This window comes from Pogona vitticeps, chromosome 14, assembly GCF_051106095.1.
Source record: "Pogona vitticeps strain Pit_001003342236 chromosome 14, PviZW2.1, whole genome shotgun sequence".
NCBI lineage: Eukaryota > Metazoa > Chordata > Lepidosauria > Squamata > Agamidae > Pogona > Pogona vitticeps.
This window is the reverse complement of record NC_135796.1, coordinates 9,384,444-9,405,669: the sequence shown is the minus strand read 5'-3', so window position 1 is coordinate 9,405,669 and position 21,226 is coordinate 9,384,444. Positions and strand designations below refer to the sequence as shown.

Here is a 21,226-nt window from a genome sequence, read left to right as displayed (position 1 = left end):
CCTGTCCGTCTTGGGTGTCCCTGCACGGCATAGCCCATAGCTTCTCTGAGTTACTCAAGCCCCTTCGCCACGACAAGGCAGCAATCCATGAAGGGGCTTCTCATCATACCAGACTTTTTGTTTCTTTTGCTGTCCCTGTAAATTTATAACAGTCACTAATTGCTTCTGGAGGTTTTCCCCTTGCTTTCAGGGATTCTCTAAGATCCCTCAGTATAATAGGTCCTTCTCTATAAGGTTCCTTTCAGGTTTTTCAGGGGTTAATGGTTCTTCAGTAACTTTTTCACAGCAATGTTGCAGCGTGGAATCTGCTTTTCGTTCCTGTGTAAATGTATTGTCTTGGGGATTCTTAATATGTATTAGCTCAGCTGGGTCATTAGTATCTCTCATTATCTCTATAGGAACTTCAACTTTTTCCTCAGCTATTCTTTCATTTTCTTTCTGGGAATGAGTCTGCACTAAAACTCTCTTCATATGCTCAGCGAGGTCAATCCCTATTAAAACCGGCACTGGCAGTTGTGCAGCTACTCCTGACCTCCATTTCCCTTCCCAACCTTGATATCTGATGGGTATTTCAGCGACTGGCAGAATAACAGCTGCAGCTCCAATCCCCTTAACTGTCATGCTTTCCCCTTTCAAAATGCATTCCTGAGGGACGATGTCAGCATGGCATGAGGTTACTTGAGAGCATGAATCCTTCAGAGCCATAAATTTAATGTTATTTATAAAAATATCATCACCAGAAGTCTTAAAGAGTTCTTGGTTCATTTCAATCAAATAACAATGCAGAATTTCAGCCTCTGGAAGTTGATCTGGTTCTCGGTTCTCAGCTTGTGTAGTGAGATTAGCCTGGGTTGCCATGGCTAATCTGGTGGTAAATTGGTCCTGCTGTAAACAGTATACAGCCTTAAAGGTAAAGGTAAAGATTCCCCTTGACAATTTTTGTCCAGTCGTGTTTGACTCTAGTGGGCTGTGTTCATCCCCGTTTCCAAGCCATAGAGCCAGCGTTTTGTCCAAAGACAATCTTCTGTGGTCACATGGCCAGTGCGACTTAGACACGGAAAGCTGTTACCTTCCCACCGAGGTGGTACCTATTGATCTACTTGCATTTGCATGCTTCCGAACCGCTAGGTTGGCAGGAGCTGGTACAAGCAATGGGAGCTCACTCCATTGCGTGGATTCGATCTTACGACTGCTGGTCTTCTGTCCCTGCAGCACAGGCTTCTGCGGTTTAGCCCACAGTGCCACCACGTCTTATTTTCGGGAAAACAGGGTAGATATAGCAGCTGGGGCCGCTCACAGAAGGGCAGCCTTGGCCAGCTGGACACCTTTTTGATAGGACCTGGGGCAATCCTGGCAGTTCCTAGGGGAGAACCTCTGTGTCTCCTCGCCTGTACTAGCAGGCACCACAAAGGCCCTCTCCTCTCTGGTGGAACTCGGACCAGCCAGGATCCAAGCACCAATGTTACCCAATTGAAACAGAGACCTTCCCTGGTGGAAGACCAAGCAAAGGAGACCAGTGTGAAGCAACACAATTTTACCGAAGCCCAGAGATGTACACTAGTGGTTTTGCTCTAAAGTTGAGCAAAAAGCTCCCAACAGAGGCAACGGCAGACTCATACCTTAACTTATCAGTTTTGTATGCAAGAGAGGCAGCTTGGGCGGCATGGACAACAGGTTTAGACCAGTTTTCAGAACAGTACTGGCCTCCCCGATACGAACTTGTTTGCTCAGCAGTGTGTTGTCCAGACCCTGCTGGAGGAACCCTTTCAAGGTTGCTGTAAAACCCTCCTGTCTCCATTTACAATTTACACAAGCTAAGAAATATGCATGCTTCAGACACAAAAGGAATCTATAGTTACATACAAAATGTTGGCCCTTTTTAGGACCACCACCAAGGTTCTAGTGAATGGGTTCAGTTTCAAATTTTGAAAACTCCTCACTTTGTGTGGGAAATACCACAGGAGACGTCTTCTTAACTTTAATAACTTCTTCTTTATTAGTAACAGGCAAATCAGCATTATTCATGATGGGATCGAAAAAACTTAACTCAGGCAATGTGCCGTAACTGTCTTAACACATAGTCTCAACCACCATCCATTGAACTCATAGGGGTGCTGGGCCAAACCTCTCGGCATCTGTTCGCTTCCTGAGGGGCGCGCTCCGCACTGCGTAGATGGTGCCGCAGTATGGGTGTCGCGCCCAGTCACCTTCTGGAGGGGGAGTATTATATCATGAATCTGGTCTAATCGCCTGCGGCCCTCGCCCTTTATTCTTTGGAAAGACTACCACTGACCATTCTAATATCTCGTATTTCATCTCTCCTCCTTCTTTCGGTACAGGATCCGGTAGCAGTCTGCCCAGCTTCAAATTGGGGAAGTCTCTCAGCAACTACTGGGTCTTTAAAAAGGTAAAGGTTCCCCTTGACAATTTTTGTCCAGTCGTGTCCGACTCTAGGGGGCGGCGCTCATCCCGCTCTTCAAGCCATAGAGCCAGCGTTTTGTCCGAAGACAATCTTTCCGTGGTCACATGGCCAGTGTGATTTAGACAAGGAACGCTGTTTACCTTCCCACCGAGATGGTACCTATTTATCTACTTGCATTTGCATGCTTTCGAACCGCTAGGTTGGCGGGAGCTGGGACAAGCGACGGGTGCTCATTCCGTTGCGTGGATTCGATCTTATGACTGCCGGATCTTCTGACCCTGCAGCACAGGCTTCTGCGGTTTAGCCCACAGCACCACCACGTCCCTCTAAAGTCTGGGTCTTTACTCTTTCATATTCTCTCAACCTCTCCAGCTCTCTCTTTCATTTCCACAGCTCCAACTCTACCTTGAACCAACGCTCTCCTTGACTACTTATATTCTCTTGCCAAATTGACAGTTCTTGCTCCTCCCCTTTCTTATCCCCACGCTCTTCCACTAAACTCACTTCAAACTCACTCTGTCTTCTCCTTTTCCACCGCTGCGTTCTCCCTTTGGTTCGCCTGTTCCTTCTCACTCTCTGTTTTCTCCCCTCCCTCCTCTCTTTTACCCTCTGGGGATGGCACACTCTCCTCTGGGGCACCTTCACAGTTCTCCACAGGAGCTTGGTTTACTGAGTCAGAGGAAACTTTCCTGCAGTTTTGATGTCTCTCAGTGCTGGGGGGGGGGCATTTTGTAGCCAAACAAATTGATGAATCAAAATTACTAAAAATTAATTGATTTGCATTTGTTGGCAGCATTGATTCATGCAAATAAAAATGGATGAATTAGTGACTTTTGAATAAATTTGGTGATTTGTTTTTCGTTCGTGCCATCCCTAATCAATGCCCATTATTTCAGTATTCTCTTTAAATAACATTTATCATTCCTTCTTCCTTGTTTCACAAGTCCAACACACAGGTAGGTATGTTCCCTTTTCTTCTTTTATCTCTCCAGCATAAAGATGATACAGTTTACTTAATGAATTTAGTTTCACCAGTGTTACCATGTCCATACCACTTCATGACAATTTTCTTTAACCCTTACAGATAGATTTTCATTATTCTTTAATTCCCCATTTTATTTCAATCTTCTCCCTTAATGTCTTTAGCTGAATCTCCTTGCCACATTTCTTTTAAAGCTGTTCTTTATATTCTGCCTGCATTAATCTTATGTATAACACTGATGGTCTCCTTCCTGTTTTTACTAAGTTCTGTTTTCTCTCCTTTCTCAACAATTTCCTCAAATTTCATCATTGGTCTACCCTCTCCTTCCTTTACTTTCTATTCCTTTTTCCAGTTATCCAGTTAAAGTATATTTAACCTGGAAAAATGTAAAAGTAGTTCAAGAATGATGATGAACAGCAACCTACCAGCTGAGCAAGGGAGTCTCACCTCAATTACTTTTGCTGCGCCATCAGTCATGGCTAGAGGACACAAGAAGAGGCCAGATGATGGAGCAAATAAGAACAGCTTGGCAATCTGGTAAATGCAACTGTGGAAAGAGGGAGACACACAATGCCTTACTTAATTTCAAAATGGCAGCTAGAATACAGGCAGGAAAAAAACAACAACAGGATAAGCTCTCTGTAGGAACATCTGGTTTGAAGGGTGCTGAGCATATTTGGGCATAGTCTGACCTACTTTCCTTGACATCTGACTGTCTGTAAAGCTACAGGTGCTAATCAAAGTCAAGACTTTTTTACCTCCAGTTTGAGTATCTCCTCTCATAAGCTTCAGCCACCAGACCTTCCTCAGCTGAGATCTCCTTCATCCTCTTCCAGGCTGTGCAAGTGATAATTTGGTCCACTCGTCGTCCCCATGCATCAAAATGCTGTAGCCTGGGAGGGTTCAATTCACACTCACACCCCAAGGAGTCCATTTCATTCTTCACACGAGCCCCAAATTGCTCAAGATCTGAGCTCACCTCCGCAAACACCTAAGAAGAAGAAGAGCAAACGTTCTAGGTGAGCAGGAGGGCAGGAAAAAGAAATCAAGATCCTCTCTCTGGGAGTGATAAAGATGGCGAAATCCAAGGAGGGTCTGGATTCTTCCTTCTCCCGGTTCACTTTTTTCTGGGCCCCATTTGTAACTGAAAACATCTCATAACACCTGGAATGCACTCCACCCCCAATCACAAGCAGGGATGTTGGCAAGTCTTCGGGACGAGTCCCAAGTCCCAAGTCTGAGTCTCAAGTCACTTAGTTCCCTGCTCCCTCCCCCCAATTCGGTGTGTGTGCATGGAGTGATCCTGGAAGGGAAGCGAGGCCAGTGTATGTGCAGGAGAAGAGACAGTGGGACAACTTCCCTTCTGGGAGTCAGCTCCTGCCTCTGCACATGTGCCAGCCTATCAGATGGGGGAGGATGTCTTGGTAGAGACAACAGCCAGCTCGTGAAAGGGAAGCTGGGGCCTGCTGCATGTGAAGATGGTGGCGGCAGCAGTGGCATAGCCCCTCTGCTGCCCACTGCCACTGCCTGCTGCCACTGCCCACTGTCTGCCACTACTGCTGCTTTTAGAGCAATTATAATCCAAGAAATAATCCATCAAAATTCAGACGGCATAGGGTTTTGTATAATGTAATTCTGAAATCAAACACCTCTTGGGTTTATACATGGAGTTAGAGGACTGGCTCCTGCAGGGAATGCAACGGGCAGAGTAGCAGCTTCAGCCATCCTTAACGGAGGGGCAATCTTGCTGTGAATGTTTCAATTTTGCATTTTCATGTTTGATTTTAGATTGTTTTCAGATGGTTTTATAGAGCTTTGTAATGCACTCTGAGATCCTGTGATATACGATGGGCTAAAATTGTTCTCAGTAAAATGAATCAATTTAGCAAGGATGTGTTTTCATTTATTAAATGTTGGCTCTGTGCATCAAGATAGTGAGATAGTGAGGTGTTATATATAAAGGACCTCAGATATTATAAAATCCTTCATAAAGGTTCAGAATGTACTGTTCTTAACCTACAATGCAGCCTAAATACATGAAACTATATGTTCATTTACTAGTTAGAGATTTGTATTCTAGTCCACTAGAAACCTAAGGAAGGATGATAACGTATTATGTTTATTTGCTAAGTTTCATATTCTTAGTGTTTGTTTTCTAATTTTTTTTTTCTTCTTTCTTCTTCTTCTGTCTGGCATGGAGTGGGAGGCCTGCTTGCCCAGTGAGGGGCCTTTTAATATTCCGGTGGTCATGGGTAGAGGGCGATATGGCGCTGGCACAGCCCGTGCTCGTGTTAGTAGAACAGCGAACAGATGTTTGAAGGCTGTTCGCTGTTCTGAGGCTGTGACCAACCCCCAATATCGAGGTAATCAGTTCAGCCAGCCTTCCACTCTAACCCTGGTGCTGTTGAATGCCAGGTCTGTATCGAATAAGCCCCAGTTGATTCATGATCTTATCCTGGAGGAGGATGCAGACCTGGCATGTATAACCGAGACGTGGCTCAATGGGGAGGGTGGTCCTCCCCTAGCTCTCATCTGCCCGCCCGGTTATGATGTCCAGCACCAGGGTAGACTGGAAGGACGGGGAGGGGGAGTTGCCATTGTTTATAAATCCAGCTTGGAGGTTACCAGGCGCTCCTCGGTGGTGAGGCCGGGTCTAGAGGTGCTCCACGTGTCGATAGGGGCCAGGGATGGAATTGGGATTTTGCTGGGCTACCGCGCTCCCTGCGACCCAGCCACTTCCCTTCCGGAGCTGGCCGACTTTGTCTCCGCGGCACTGTTGGTTTCCCCAAGGCTTTTGGCCTTGGGTGATTTCAACGTGCATGCGGAGGCAGAGGTTACTGGGCCAGCTCTTGAGTTCCTGGAAACCATGGCTTCCTTGAACATGTCCCAGCATGTCAACGGCCCCACCCACGTGGGTGGTCATACTCTGGACCTGGTCTTTTCCTCCAACTGGGGCGAGAGTGGTCTGATGGTGGCGGACCTGGTGTCAGTCCCCTTGTCATGGTCAGATCACCACCTGATCAAATGTAACCTCACAGTGGCCCTCCCCCTCCGCAGGGAGCAGGGGCCTATTTTAATGGCCCACCCTCGAAGACTACTGGATCCGATTGGTTTTCAGGATGTCATGAGAGGGATTACGGCTGAACTGGCTAGTGCTCCTGTCGACGTCCTGGTGGACAGCTGGTCCACCGCTGCCACCAGGGCAGTAGACACGATCGCGCCCAAACGCCCTCTCCGGCGCAGAACTCGTCCGGCGCCCTGGTTTAACCAGGAGCTCCGGGCGATGAAGCGAATAAGGAGAAGGCTAGAACGCAGATGGAGGAAGAATCCGACGGATAACAATTGGATAGCTGTCAAGGTCGCAACTAACCTTTACCTGAATAAGGTGAAGGCTGCATGTAGATCATACTTCGCTAACCGGATAAGCGAAGCATCCAATCAGCAGGCGGAGCTCTTCCGTATAGTGCGCGACCTATCCGGAGTTGGCCCGGGAGATGGGCCTCCCCCTAGTTTTTCTCCGGACCAATTTGCAGCATTTTTTAAATCTAAAGTGGAGGCCATCCGCCGGGAGCTCTCTCCCTTTTTGAACGCAGTGAATCGAGCTGAGATGTCCAGCGCTCCGTCTTGCCCGGTTATTTTCGATTCTTTTCAGCCGGTAACGCCTGACTCTGTGACCAGGGTGCTTGACCGCTGTCGGGCCACCACCTCCTCCTTGGACCCTTGCCCGGCCTGGCTAATCAAAGCAGCCAGGCCGAAAACAACTGAATGGGCCACAGCAATAATAAATGGGTCTTTCCTGGAGGGCAGGTTTCCGCCTGCCCTCAAGGAGACACTCATTAGGCCCATTCGAAAGAAACTCAACTTGGCGGCGGACGAAATTGGCAACTATAGGCCCGTCGCCAATATTTCTTTCATGAGCAAAGTGGTGGAGACGGTGGTGGCAGACCAGCTTCAGGCTCTCCTGGATGAAACAGATGCCCTGGATCCATTCCAGTCGGGCTTCAGGCCGCGCCATGGTACAGAGATGGCATTGGTCGCCCTGTATGATGACCTGCTGAGGGAGGCTGACAGGGGCAAAACGTCTCTGTTGGTCCTCCTCGATATTTCGGCAGCCTTTGATACCGTCGACCACGGTATCCTCCTGGGGAGACTCTCTGAGTTGGGAATCGGTGGCCTGGCGTTAGCCTGGCTCCGTTCCTTCTTGGAGGATCGTCCCCAGAGAGTTCAGCTTGGGGAGAGTGTCTCGGCCCCGTGGAGCTCCAATTGTGGGGTTCCACAGGGGTCGATTATCTCCCCAATGCTATTTAACATCTACATGAGGCCGCTAGCTGGGATCATCAGGGGGTGTGGAGCATCGTGTCACCAGTATGCTGACGACACCCAGCTCTACATCTCCTTTTTACCAACTGCAGGTGATGCCGTCCTGTCCCTCCAGCGCTGCCTGGGGACCGTACTGGAATGGATGCAGGAGAATGGCCTGAGGCTGAACCCGGACAAGACGGAAGTCCTGAGGGTGGGGCCCCCCGTGGTTGGTGGCTTGGTCGACTCTCTCTCGTTTGGGGGGGCGACCTTGACTCCGGTGAGTGGGGTCCGCAGCTTGGGCATACACCTGGACCCGACGCTTACCATGGAAACACAGGTGGCGTCGGTGGTCCGCTCCGCCTTTTTCCATCTTTGGCGGAATGCCAGGCTGCGGCCCTATCTCGACACGGGGGCCCTCACTACCTTAGTGCATGCGCTTGTAATCTCAAGATTAGACCACTGCAACGCGCTCTACGTGGGGCTACCTTTGAGGCTGATACGGAAACTTCAGATGGTGCAGAATGCAGCAGCCAGACTTCTCACTGGAGGGAGAAAATACCATCATATCTCTCCCATCCTGGCTAGACTGCACTGGCTGCCCATCCGTTTCCGTATCGACTTCAAAGTTTTAATGCTTACATACAAGGCCCTATACGGTTTGGGACCTCGATATTTGGCGGAACGCCTTCACCCACCAAGTTCTACCCGGATCACCCGCGCGAGCCAGGAGGTGAGGCTGAGGAGCCTGACGCCGAGGGAGGTCCGAAGGGAGAAGACGCGAAACCGGGCCTTCTCGGCGGTGGCTCCTCACCTTTGGAACAATCTCCCTCCTGAGATTCACGCGGCCCCTACCCTGGGCACATTTAAAACTCAGCTAAAAACATGGCTTTATGTTAAGGCCTTCCCTCCTGCCAGCATTTAATTTAATTTAATCTATTTTTCTTCTTTATTTGTTATTTATGATTTATGTTATCTTTGTTAATTGATATTTTTATTTTATGTTCCTATAATTATACTAATATTGTTGTTAGCCGCTCAGAGTGATATAGATGTATCAGATGGGTGGGATATAAATCAAATAAATAAATAAATAAATAAATAAATAAATAAATAAATAAATAAATAAATAAGGAGGCTAAATGCTGAACAGCAATAACAAAAACCTAACTCATAGGAGGAGGGTCAGTGTGGTGTAGTGCAGGGGTCCCCAACCCCCGGTCTGCGGCCCAGTGCCGGTCCATGGACTTTGCAGGATCGGGTTGCAGAGACAGATTTCCCACCCCCCTGCACACATGCACAGATGGGCGTGCTGTGCTTGCAGGTAGGTGTGGCATGCTCATTTGCATGTGCACACCTCACTCACCTGTGAGTGTGCCACGCCCATCCGTGAGCACGCCCCATTCACCTGCACATCTGTGTGAGTGCAGCATGCCCATCTGCAAATGTGCCACGTCCACCTCTGAGCATGGAGGTGCCGCCCCCCCCAGATCCTGCACACGCCCAGCCGGTCCGTGGTTCCGAAAAGGTTGGGGACCACTGGTGTAGTGGATAGAGTGATAGACTAGAACCACAGAGGTCTGTGTTCAAATCCCTGCTCAGTCCTGCAAACTCACAGGGGGTGGCAATAGCGAAACCACTTCTTAAATGTCTCACACACCTTGAACATCCCATTAGAGTCACTGTAGTTCTGATGCGACAAAGCAAGAAGACATATTTTAGTAGATTCCCACATTAGTGCCTAATTGAATTCAGTGGACTCTTCTTCAAAGTAGACAGGTTATCAGGATTCTGGGGAAATGACAGAACCCCTGTAGGCTTTATCTGGATCTGGGAGATTCTAGTTGCCACCGCCCATAATCACTGGGGCTGATGGGAATCCACCAACATCCAGAAACCCCAGCTTCTCTATTGGCTTATCCATATACAAGCAGAGGCGCTGCTGTGTACTTGCTCAGAAGCACTGCCATCATCTACGTGTTGCTAACCCACCGACCGTGGCTACAGATCTCCCCCTCTTTTGTGAGGCTCACCAGGAGTCCTGGCATACGCTTAACCTGAGAATACCTGACCAACAGAGGACAGACCTTGGTGGGCAGGTGCGATTCCAGGTAATCCCGAAGCAAAGCATCTTCCAAATATGGGTTCCCAATGCGGGGCGGCTCTTGGCAAAAGACTTCTTTCTCTCTCCCGGTGAAAGGCATTGTCCTTGATTGCTGGATGGAGCGTAGGTTCATAGTATCCTTGGATTCTGCCTGCACCTTTTTAGCAAAGTGAACCCCTTGACCCTGACTCACATGACCCTGATGTTGGCAGCTGGATTCACCCAAAGTACAAAAATCAGCCAAGTGGCCAAAAGAAACAACCCTTGCAAACATACAGGTAAACTAATCTGCCAGAGTGATGTGTGCACACTTGCAAACCGCTAAGGGTGGAACTGTGCAAAGTACTAAAACAGCTCAGAGGGGCAGCGGGGGGAACACAACGTGGCTATTCCCCTTGTTTCCTCCCAGATTTGGGGTAAAGTTCACTAGGGAGGCACAAATGGCTCATCTGTCAAGGAAAGCCAAACAGAATTGCCATTGAGTGAGTGTTTACTGCTTCACAGCTTCCTTGCCTTTCAGGGACAGGGGCCCAGATGTGTGCTTTAGTCCGAAAAAGTCACAGCTCTACGGAGGTCTCCCTCCAGGCAATCAGGCACCTAAAGCAGAGGCAAATCTGTTAAAACCATGCAAAGGCCTTTTTAAAAATGTCCCAACCCACCCACAAAACTGGGCAGCAGTGTCTAGCAAATGCAATTGTAAACGGAAAGCCATTCAAGGAAAGCCTATCAGATGAATCAAAACCAAACCAAAATGAAAGAAAAACAGACAGACAGACAAAAATTCTGTGGCATCCTAAGGACTAATGGCTACTTTTTAATGTGATCCACTTGATCCTATATTTGTTCCACATTTCATCATGCAGTACAACCATTGAGGGTGCACTCCAAAGCCAATTCATTTCCTATGCATCTGGCGTGTGGTCCCACCTTCCTAGCCCGCTGTTGTTCGACTCTCTTATTTTTTAAAAAAATTAATTATCAAATGGAAATGTCGGTGTGTTGGCATACGTCCGTCAGATAACAGAGCATCCATCCCTCTTTTTGAGTGGAAAATGCCACTTCCAAAGCGCAAGAGCAGAAGACGCTTGCGTTGCTGAGGCAAAGTCTGGGAGGGAGAACCACCCCTTCCATAGGCCTTCCTTCCAGGCTTCCAGGTCGGTCCCTCATGGGTGGCCGAGTAGCTGCTGCTCAGGCCAGGGCCTCAGCCTGCAAACACCTGGCAATTCATGGGTCAGGCTGGCCCTGATCCTTCACTGACCTTACCAGGGCCATGTAGGCCAGATCCTGACACAAAGTTACAATGTTAGCACCTGTGCTATTGCCTCTTGGCATGCTGGATACTGAGTGACCTACTAGCACCCTTGTGCAGTCTCAGGGGACAACTGAACGGGACAGCCAACATGAAGAAGACTTAGAAGTTAGGCAAGAATGATCACATGAGCCTCCATGAACCGTGGGGCAGTTAAATTTACCAGATTCTAATTTTGTTGCATTTCCGAGATTAATGTGTATCATTAACCTCTATCATTGCTATCAATATTATTTTTACTTCCATCGAGGAGGTTATGTTTTTGTCGGAGTATGTGTGTCTTCCTTTCTTTTCTACTGAAGTTGTACAGATTGTATACAAATTCCACAGACTGCATACAAATTTTCCACTGCTTTCATTTATGGGGTGGGTTTTTATTCCCTCTTTGATTTCATGACCCTTGGTGGAGGTCTACGCTCTCTGAGCGCTCTTGCTATTATTGTATATATCTGTATGTAATTTTTTTCATGGCTGCTCCGTTTGCAGTATTGCAGCAAGTGGCCCATGGTAAATTCAGCTATGGAAAATTTCTGTGGTGCCCCCCTCTTCCCTTGATGCCCCCCCTAAGCATGTGCTTATTGTGCTTAATGGTTAATCCACCCGTCTGTTTGGTATTCAGTTCTTCTGAAGCCTGGTTCTGTAAGTGTTCCAGCAAGAGACCAAAAATAAAAAAAATTAAATTAAAGTTCTTGTGGCATTTTAAAAACCAAAAATAAGCAGCCACATGATTAAAGGAGACAAATCTTTTAAATTTCTCAGCCCTTCTCCTGTGTTCATTGGCACAGTGCTAAGAAGGACAGCTACGAATCTTTGCAAGGCCAGTGAGCAGAGGCCACATTTGCATGAAGGGGCTGTTCTCTGGTCCTGCAGCGTTTAAAAGAAGGAGGTGGAGATTCCGTCCAGGTATCTTCCTGAAGCAAAGTCAGACGCCTCCGGAGAGAGCTCACCATGGCCTGGGCTGTGCTTTTTCTCGCCCTCCTCAGCTTCTTTTCAGGTAAGTCTCCAGAGAAGGAACATCCCACCTCACAGCTACACGCTGGTTTTCATCACGCGTTAGCCACAGATACTCAGCACATATACTTAACACTTTTGTGGTGTTTCAGAGAACAGAAAATGTGTCAGGCTCATGGTTTTTGCTTCTTCGCCTTCCCAAGGTATCCGTTCACAGCTGAGAGTGACTCCGCCTGCCTCGGCCTCTGTGTCTCGAGGAGGAACTGTGACGATTTCCTGCATCAGAAGCAGTGATGGGAGCTGGGATTCCGTCTTCTGGATGCAGCAGAGACCCAAGCAGCACCCTCGCTTTGTGCTCTATGGTTCCAGCACCCGGGGAGAAGGGATCCCGGATCGATTCAACGGCTCAGCTTCTGGGAACACTGGCCGTTTAACCATAACGAATGCCCAGGCTGAAGATGAGGCAGATTATTACTGTGCTGAACGGTTTAATACTGTTCAAATCTTTGGACAAGGAACTCATCTCACCGTCACTGGTAAGTCATGTATTTCTCACATTCTTCCCTTCCCTGTTAAAATATTTTACTTTTTTCACCCTTTCCTCTCTCTTTATTTTCTCATGACTTCATGTTGCTCTTGACTTTTGAATTATTTCATTTAGGAGCAGCCATTAATACGTAGGAAGCTTTTCATCATCCCTGGAGCAAAGGATTTCAGGTCCCTTTCTTTCCTGTCTCCGTCTTTCTGCAACGAGCTGCGCAACTAGTAGACATGTTACTGTGTTGCAAAGCAGCCAAGAGGCACCTTAAAGGCTAGCAGGCTTCCTTCGGCATCATCTTCTCTGGATGTCAGACACTCAAAGGCATCTGAGAAAGGGGGTCGCTGTCCACAATCCTGATGCCAAGCACCGCAAACAGAGAAGGGGAACGTGAGCTTTGCCCCTGGATAACAGAATCTGAGAGCAGCAAACTCTTGAACCACATCTACTACTGTTAAGGATATATAGAGCAACACCTCCAGAACAGATCCATTTTCCTTTTCTTTTTTGAAGTGTCCCCTTTCTTTTTGGAGAGGGCCAGCCTTTCTTCTCCTCCTCGTTCGTGGGGGGGGGGCAACACTCACACCCCAGGGTGGAATGGAGGGAACATGGATCTTCTTGCCTCAGGTGCCCAAATGGTTAGATACGCCTTTCCTCATGGCAAGGTGGACCCATATCCCCTTGCTCCTTTTCTTACACTGGGGAAATGGGACAAGGCTTTTGGAAGTGTCTTTTGTGGCTAAGCCCAGATTCCAAAAGAACTTTATCAGTCAATGCAAAATAGAGCAAGAAAATGGAATTTCAGCTGAAGTCCCTTTAGCTCCCGAGACGATGAGATCTTTTCATGGGATTCCTATGATTCGATTGCCACCAATCTAACATAAATGACTCTATTAAAGAGATACATTGATGGGCAGTTTGGAAATCCAAAGCAATGAGCTTTTCATCAATCCATCAAAAACAAGGCAGGAGAATCGCCTTTTTATAAGATAGGCAATCTACAGCTGTTTATCGGAAAGTTACAGTATGTTTACACAGGAAGAGGGAGAAAGAGAGAGAGAGGGAAGTCGACTTTCTGAATGAAATGCAACTGACCATGAATGGAGTTACAATTCCATTTTTTGAGTGAATGTTGCCTTCTGCTTAGGTTGGTCTTAGATGGCCAGAATAGAGCTGCTGAAGAATGCCTGCAGCTACATCTCATCAACTGCACGAACTGCATCTCTCTCTCTCCACCTCCTCCTGTTGGAAATCGACAGCAACAGGCTCCAGTTTTGATAAAACAAGGACAAATATTGATGACAAAACATGACAGGCAATAGATTAGTTTTTTAAATATAAAAGCGAGGAAGTATAAACGCTAGCTCCCATCTTTTCAAATGTCAAGGAAAAATCGGTGGATGTGTCCCCCTGCAGCTGACCTCCTTATCCTGCAAACTGTTAAGATTTTTCAGATAGAAGTGTACTGCCTTTTGTCTCTTCTAGGCAATCTGACGAGAGTCTCTTGCACAGGGTCGCAGCCATACATGCTCATTAACAACACAGTGCAAAAGGAAGCTCTTCTCTTAGGAGGGGTTGCTTCCAAGTAAAGGCAGAGCGTAGACATTTTACTTCTTTGGAATGGAGCTCCAGAGACGTTTACCAGCCTTGCCACTGGGCACCTGTCTTCCCCCAGATTCCCCTGACATGTAATCTAAAAAAGGAATTTTTCCACACTGTTGTATCCTCAGCTAAAGGGTTACAAATGTGGATTCGGGAGACTCCAGAACTTTTATTTATGCCTATTTGTATCTCACATCTTGGTGCCTTTCTCCAGTAACACAAGGAGAATATGGAATCCCAGGGACAATGCTCAGGACACGTGGGTGAACAGAACCGTCTTCATCTGCTAGTGTGCTACTTCTTCCCCATTGAAAATTCTCAACTACTTTTAGAAAACATGGAATAATTCCAGTTGGGGATGGCTCATGTTGTATATGTGTCAGGTGGAGTTCCAAACTACCTAATAGACAAAACTCTAACTTAAAGGAGCCAGTTTTTCTCCACCTTAGAATCTCAGAAGCTCCTTGATCTCCTGAAGGGCAGGTTTTCCACCATGGGATTCAAACTGCCTGCATACTGTGCTGCTTTAGACTACATAATGGAAGTCACGTGACTAATTGCTCCATCAATATGTCAATTGAATTTATCATGCTGGCTGGGGGATTCTGGGATTTGTAATTCAAAAGGATTTTTTTGCCAAACTCCAGACATGTAGTTCCTCCATGAAGAGCGTGGAAATTCTTGCATATGTACGCAAGTGATCTGAAAAGACACAAAGCAGTCTCAGCTCCCAAATTCATTATCCAGTCATGTGCTGGTGAGAATCCTATTCCTCCCTTAAAAGCTAATGTTCTTGGCATTTGGGTCTAAATAAGGTTGCTTAACCTTCCTTAGACAGCTAAACAAAAGCCCTGCTCTAGTCAAGTATGAATGCATGGCTCCCATGATTTATCTTGTCCAGTAGATGTAGAATTTGTTTCTTGTAAGAAATTTAGAATCCAGTGTTTATGTGATGGCTACAATCCTGTTCCTCAGCACAGGAATTGCCCTAGAGTAGACCTATTGAATCAATAAGGGACCGTTGAAGCTCTTCCTCCATACGCTCTGTTGCTTCTATTCGTAGTTGTTACTGACTTGATCCTCAAATGTCACAGGTGAGGGGGTCCACTTAAATCAATAGAACGTACAGAGGAACGGACTCACTGTACATTCAATGGGCCTACTCTAGTGCGATAAGTGTCAGGAACAAGATTCTAGCCAAAGAAGTTCTGACTATGTTAAAATTCAGATGTATTAACCTCAAAGATTTGGATTACTTTTTAAGTTTTAGTTAATTATGCCATTAGAACTTGTAAGGATAAGTAAGCGAATTCTGAACATTCCCTTGTGACAAAAAGACCTGCAATGGAAAGATATTATTTGTGACATTCTAAGATGGGTCAACAGCAAAACTGGCTTTCACATAGACTGACTTCTTTGTAAAGTCCTTGTAAAAGGGTGGAACTACTTGAGTAGCAGAGCCAAAGTTCTACTTCTTCTCATAAGTTATGTTCTAGCAGGAATCCGACACAGAGCTCTGTATTTAGGATGATGAATCATACAAATCTGGCTTCAATGTACAGAGGCACCTCCAGAGGAATTGTTGGTGGACTGAATCTAGAACTTCCAAATGACTGTAGAAGACATTCCCATTCCAATGAACTTTCTATTGAGCCCTTTGTATGGGATTAAATATTGAAGGATGAGGAGGTCTCACTTTTATTTACCACTTCAGTCCCACAGTTCTCTACAGACACACAGACGTCCACAACAACTCTCTAAGGCCATTTCATGCTTACTTGAAATCCTGTCTCACAATATTTTGCTAACTCAGAAGGCTTTCTGTCCACGAGCACCAAGTCTTCGAATCAGATTGCAATTTCATCAACTGTTTAATCTCTTGCACAAGCAGCTAACAAACTTTCCCCATGTGTTGCAGGTTAGCACGACGGGAAGACCTTCGAGGAGGAGGTGAAGCTATCCAGGCTGTCCATAAATGTTGGAGAGCTCGGATTTGGCTCTCCCGTCCCTGGCTCTAGGGAGGAATCATGCTTCCTTCATCAGCCAAACCCTAATGCGAGTTCGTCCATAAAGGCACATTCCTCTCCTATGCAGTTCCTTTTCCCCATCTCCTCTTCTACTATGTAATTCCTTTTCCCTTCTCCTCTGTTCTCACTTCAACTTTCTTTCCATATTGGCTTCTATTGTTAGCACATTAATAAAATGTTGATCCATTTCATTGGGGCCGTTTATTGGTCAAGAACTAGTCAACTGTAGGTCTTTCAATAGTTCTAAAGGTTGTTCCTGAGATGTCATTTGATTACTATCCATCTCTTTCTTCTTGTTTTCATTTCTGTTTTGCTTTAATACGAGCAGTGACATGATCTAGGGACTCAGATGCACAGAACTCAATCCCATACCAGAAGTTCTGCTGCTCAATTGCTGCTCAACTTTCTTAATGCTATTTAAAGAAGACTGGTTGCCTCCCCAGAGCCAAGGATGTTTGAAGTGACCCCAAAGCCTGCACATACATTTCTACAGAGACGAGGAATGCCCTTCTTCTTTTTCAGAGTAGAGCCACCTGTTTTGGAGATCATTACTCCATGTTTCTGACCATTCCCCTTAATAATGAGAAGATGGATTTGAGATCAGGATGCATGCAGGATCCCTTTCAATGGGTCCTTGAAATATTCCCCAGTAGTTGGGGGGTGTCAGATCCTTTATGTTACTGGCCATAGCAAAGCATTCCGGATATGTCCATTCTGGATTATTTGTGAAGCTTCTCTGGGCTAAATTCGTGTTAAATTAGAGCATTTCCTAAAAAGGAATGAGCAATGGGGGAGGCAGGATTGTTCGTTGCTAAGGCTTCAGGTTACTTGAATTCAATACTCAGCCTCAGAAGCATCCTAGGTATCACCAATGGTGAACCACTGTTTGAACATCTCATGAACATGGAAAACCGTGTTAGAGTCAACATTAATCAGAAGTGAATTGGCACCCATAATGTAACAAAGCAGCAGAAGAGATGGGGTAGAGAGTAAGTTGTGCATTGACTGGAAACTTGTCATTAAAATGCCTTTTTCCCATGCACATATAGAATTTCCTTGTTTTTTAAATAATATTTCTGAAACAGCAACAGCTACTACAACATAGGTTTTGATATTAGATATGATCCCATTTCCATCAGTGCTAAAAGTCTGCCTTCATTTTGTACTCTGTACCACCAGTTGGCAGCCAACAGACACAACACAACAGTCCAGCTTCTCATGAATTTTAATATCTGATTCCCAGCTATCCTTCAGCTTTTGATTCAAAGGGTTGTGTTTTCTATCACATACACCGCTAGTTGATGGACATCTGAGGGTGGAGAGGACTCATGGTTCCCCAAATTTATGAGAGATCCTCTTTTGGAATGTCTGGATGGGGAAGGAAGTGACAGCAACATAGGGCAAAATCCTGTTGCTTGGTATACTGATTCACACCAGAGTGAGCCCATTAAAGCATTGGGAATTTCATTTATCGGTCCTATTCTAAATGCAATTTACTATGCAAAGAAAGTCACATTTAGAGTAGATCGAACTGAACTTACACAAGTTGACTCATCAATACCTCATTGATTCGATGGGCCAATTCTAGTGGGATTTCTGACACTGAGCAACAGGATTTTTCATAAGTGACTCACATAATGCCCTGGTGTGCCCACCAACTGCCCAAAGGCTTCGGCATCTGTCTCTCCCCAAACATAAGACGCTTCTTAGATCAGAACAAATGCCCCTCTCATCTCGCTTCCTTTTCCCCACCATACATACTTCCAAGACCAATATGCATCTAAGAGGTTTACAAGCAGAACATGAAGAGTAAGATCTTGGAATTCTACCTTGCTGGTTGACAACAAGCATCCCTACACCTTCATCCTCTTTATGGAGTGGACTCTACAATCACTCTACAATTAGGAACATGCATTTTACCTGTGTCACAAGGATAAATACTTCCTGCTTGTTATATTTGGAGAAATGCTAATGGTAGCTACAATTAATAGGATCCCCTTCTTAAATACATGGGAATCCAATAAGGATTTCCCAATAAAGTTCCCTCTAAGCTGTGGCGTGAACGTGTTGAATGCATGAAACCCCTTTTATTAGAATTTCAATCAGTAGGTAATAAAGTATATTCATTTTGCATTTACAGTATTAATGTGTCTTATGATGTCCTTTGCTGTTTGTTCTTCTTAGGATACAAAAGATCTAGTAGGCACCTTTTTGTGACATTGGTGTGACTTCTTTATTAAGGGATAAAAAAACCCCTAAGATTATAGATAGAATCCTGCCAGATCACACCACAAGGGTCCTCTAAAGCTAATGTAGGAATTCATTCTGTACTGAAAAAGATATCAGTTCATTCAGAGGATAGAAACATGAATGCTGAAGAGGATAAACTGTGCATGCATGCTTACACACGCACACAAACACACGCCTTGTCCTCTCTTGCACTATAGAGGCCATGCTGGGGGGGGGCATTCTGGGGGAATGAACCCAAAGAAATAACCTTGTCAAGCTCTCCATGAGGCAAAGGAAATACCGTAATTTTTTTTGTGTATAAGATGATACTTTTGTCTAAAATATTTTGATTAAAAATGGAGAGTCATCTTATACACACATAAATAAGGGGGGGGGATCAAACTGCTTTGATCCTGTCACGACCCAGTTTCCTGTGAGGGAGAATTTGGTCAGTCGGACAGAGAGTAATTGGAAATCTGAGTACCCCTATGCAGCTGGGTGAGTCCTGGTACAACAAACTTCTTCTTACAAGTCTGCCTAAAAAGATATTTACTGACCCTTAAGAAAGCTCAGCAGGAAGTTACACATGAGCTTTGTAGTCCTAAGATCTACCTGGCTCTATTAGGTAGCTTAATGTGGCCTTGTTTCCCCCTCAGGTTATAGCTAAGACAGCTTCATTGTTTCAAGAGACCAAAATATTTTATAACTGATCTTTTTATTGAAAAAATATAGATTTACAGAATAAGGTCAGTTTGATGCAAAAGCATAGCAAATAAGCATTTTCGAGGCTTGTTACAAATTACAATTAAGGCAAATAATTCTCTTTTAATTACGATAGCTCTAAAAATCCCTAAAAGCTTCTTTAGGGTAGGAAAAAGGCTTAAAGCCCCCCTTCTCCTTTTCCTTGACGCCCTACATCTTTCCCTGTCCTTTCCCTGCACGGGGCAGCAGGCAAAAAGATCTAGAAAAATCTATGGTTCCATCCAAAAAGGAAAAATAGGAACAAGATGGAACACTGCACATGGCAAAAGTTCCTTTTTCTACCTTCTTGGCTCCTCCTGTCTTCTTGGTCTCCCACGCTATCATCCAATCACGGTGTAAGGTGATAGAAGCTGTCCCCTCCTTCTCTTCTCACGAGAAACGGGTGTTGTTTTTCTCCGTCTATTGTCTTATCCGCCATAACAAGTGTCTGGTCTTCTTATCTTGTATTGGCTTGTATCCGCAGCCCTCTGGAAATACATTCCCATCCTACAAAATCATTCATTCATAGAACCAATATGGAATCCATTTCACATTGTTCACAGCGACATATCCCATCTTTAGTACATGATTTAATCCACATACAGTGGTGCCTCAATTAATGAGCGCACCGTTTAATGACGAATCCGCATAGCAATGCATTTTTTGCGATCGCTAATGCGATCGCATTGCAATGTTTTAGGTGGCAAAACATCACATTGCGATGATCGGTAAGCGTTTCGCTTACCGAACTTCGCATTGCGATGTTTAGAAAACAGCTGATCGGTGGTTCCAAAATGGCCGCCGGGTGCCCGCAGCATTTTCGTGCCCTGCCCTCGCTTACCAAGGCATCGAAAATAGCGGCCGGATGGGGAATCTTCACTTACCGGTGAGTTTTCCCCCCATAGGAATGCATTAAATGGAGTTTAATGCGTTCCTATGGGGTTTTACGTTCCGTATAGCGATGTTTCCGGATAGCGACGTTAATCCTGGAACGGATTAACATTGCTATGCGGGGCACCACTGTATTCTGATCCATGACATGTCCCTTTTTGTGAAAACCATGGAAGTTCTTCAGCTAGAAAGAGTTTGTAAATATTGGAAATGATGAACTAACTACATATCCAGCCCCAGGGGGGAGCTCTTGGTCTACAGTTTGGGTGCAGGAACCATATAGCAAACACAGAGGAAGCCAAATGCTCTTGGCACTGAGCAAGATGGAGTTCTGCAAAGCTAAGGGGCCAGAAGAACTGTTTCTTGGGTAGGAAAGGGCCATTTGTACTCCCATCAGTCATGCTCAGTCCTTACTCTTCTGACGCTCATCACCTGTCCTTTATTTCTGCTCCGCCCTCCTCTTCACCATTGTGGCTTCTCTTCTCTGAAAAGTGGAATGGAATCTTTAGGGTTGGGATCATTCTAACCTTATTGCACTCTGGACCACGAGGGACAATAACTGGAATTATAAAATGGTGGTTCCTCGTTCTCCATGGCTGGTGTCACATAATCCCACATGCGGAGACTAGGCCAGTCTATAGGAAGGAACTCAGAGTCGTTTGCCTAAAGCCTCCTCAGAACTGGGATGGCCCTGACTGTCCACAGGAACTATATTAGCACTCCATCAGTCTTTTGAAAGAATCCTTCTGTATCCCTTCTGTGAAACCCCTGATAGTAGAAGGAGGATGTCAATGTTAGAAATGATGAATGAACAACACATCCAGCCCGATGGGGAAGCTCTTGGTCTACAGTTTTGGTGCTGGATCCGTACAGCAAACACAGAGGAAGCCAAGGGCCCTCCTCAGAACCGGGTTGTCCCTGACTGTCCTCTTCTCCCGAAGTAATGGCCACAACATGAAATAGCCTGTAGTGTCACATACGCTCCTCACCTGGATTGGAACCTCTTTCCTGGTTTGGATGGAGAAACATCACAGGTGGGAGGTAGACAGGCTGATTTGTTCTGAAGCTTGGTAGAAATGTCTTGAAGCTGACCCAGCAGCATTCCCAGGTTGTTCTTTCTTCCACATAATT

At 45.8% G+C, this 21,226-nt stretch overlaps 1 long non-coding RNA gene and 1 gene segment (V, D, J or C); one reads left to right on the top strand and one right to left on the bottom strand.

Moving 5' to 3' along the window:
* The window catches only part of LOC140702682 (Ig lambda-2 chain V region MOPC 315-like), a 40,521-nt gene extending 24,096 nt beyond the window's left edge, over positions 1 to 16,425 (top strand). Inside the window, 2 exon segments of the V gene segment in view lie at positions 12,271 to 12,603; positions 16,126 to 16,425. Of these exon segments, the coding sequence occupies positions 12,271 to 12,603; positions 16,126 to 16,130 (338 nt within the window).
* Positions 3,536 to 10,016, bottom strand: LOC144584773 (uncharacterized). Its single transcript, XR_013539201.1, has 3 exons — positions 9,791 to 10,016; positions 4,163 to 4,395; positions 3,536 to 3,951 (listed from the first exon to the last, which is right to left on the bottom strand). It is a non-coding gene; the product is annotated as an uncharacterized LOC144584773 (long non-coding RNA).
* Positions 16,426 to 21,226: the final 4,801 nt, after the last annotated feature.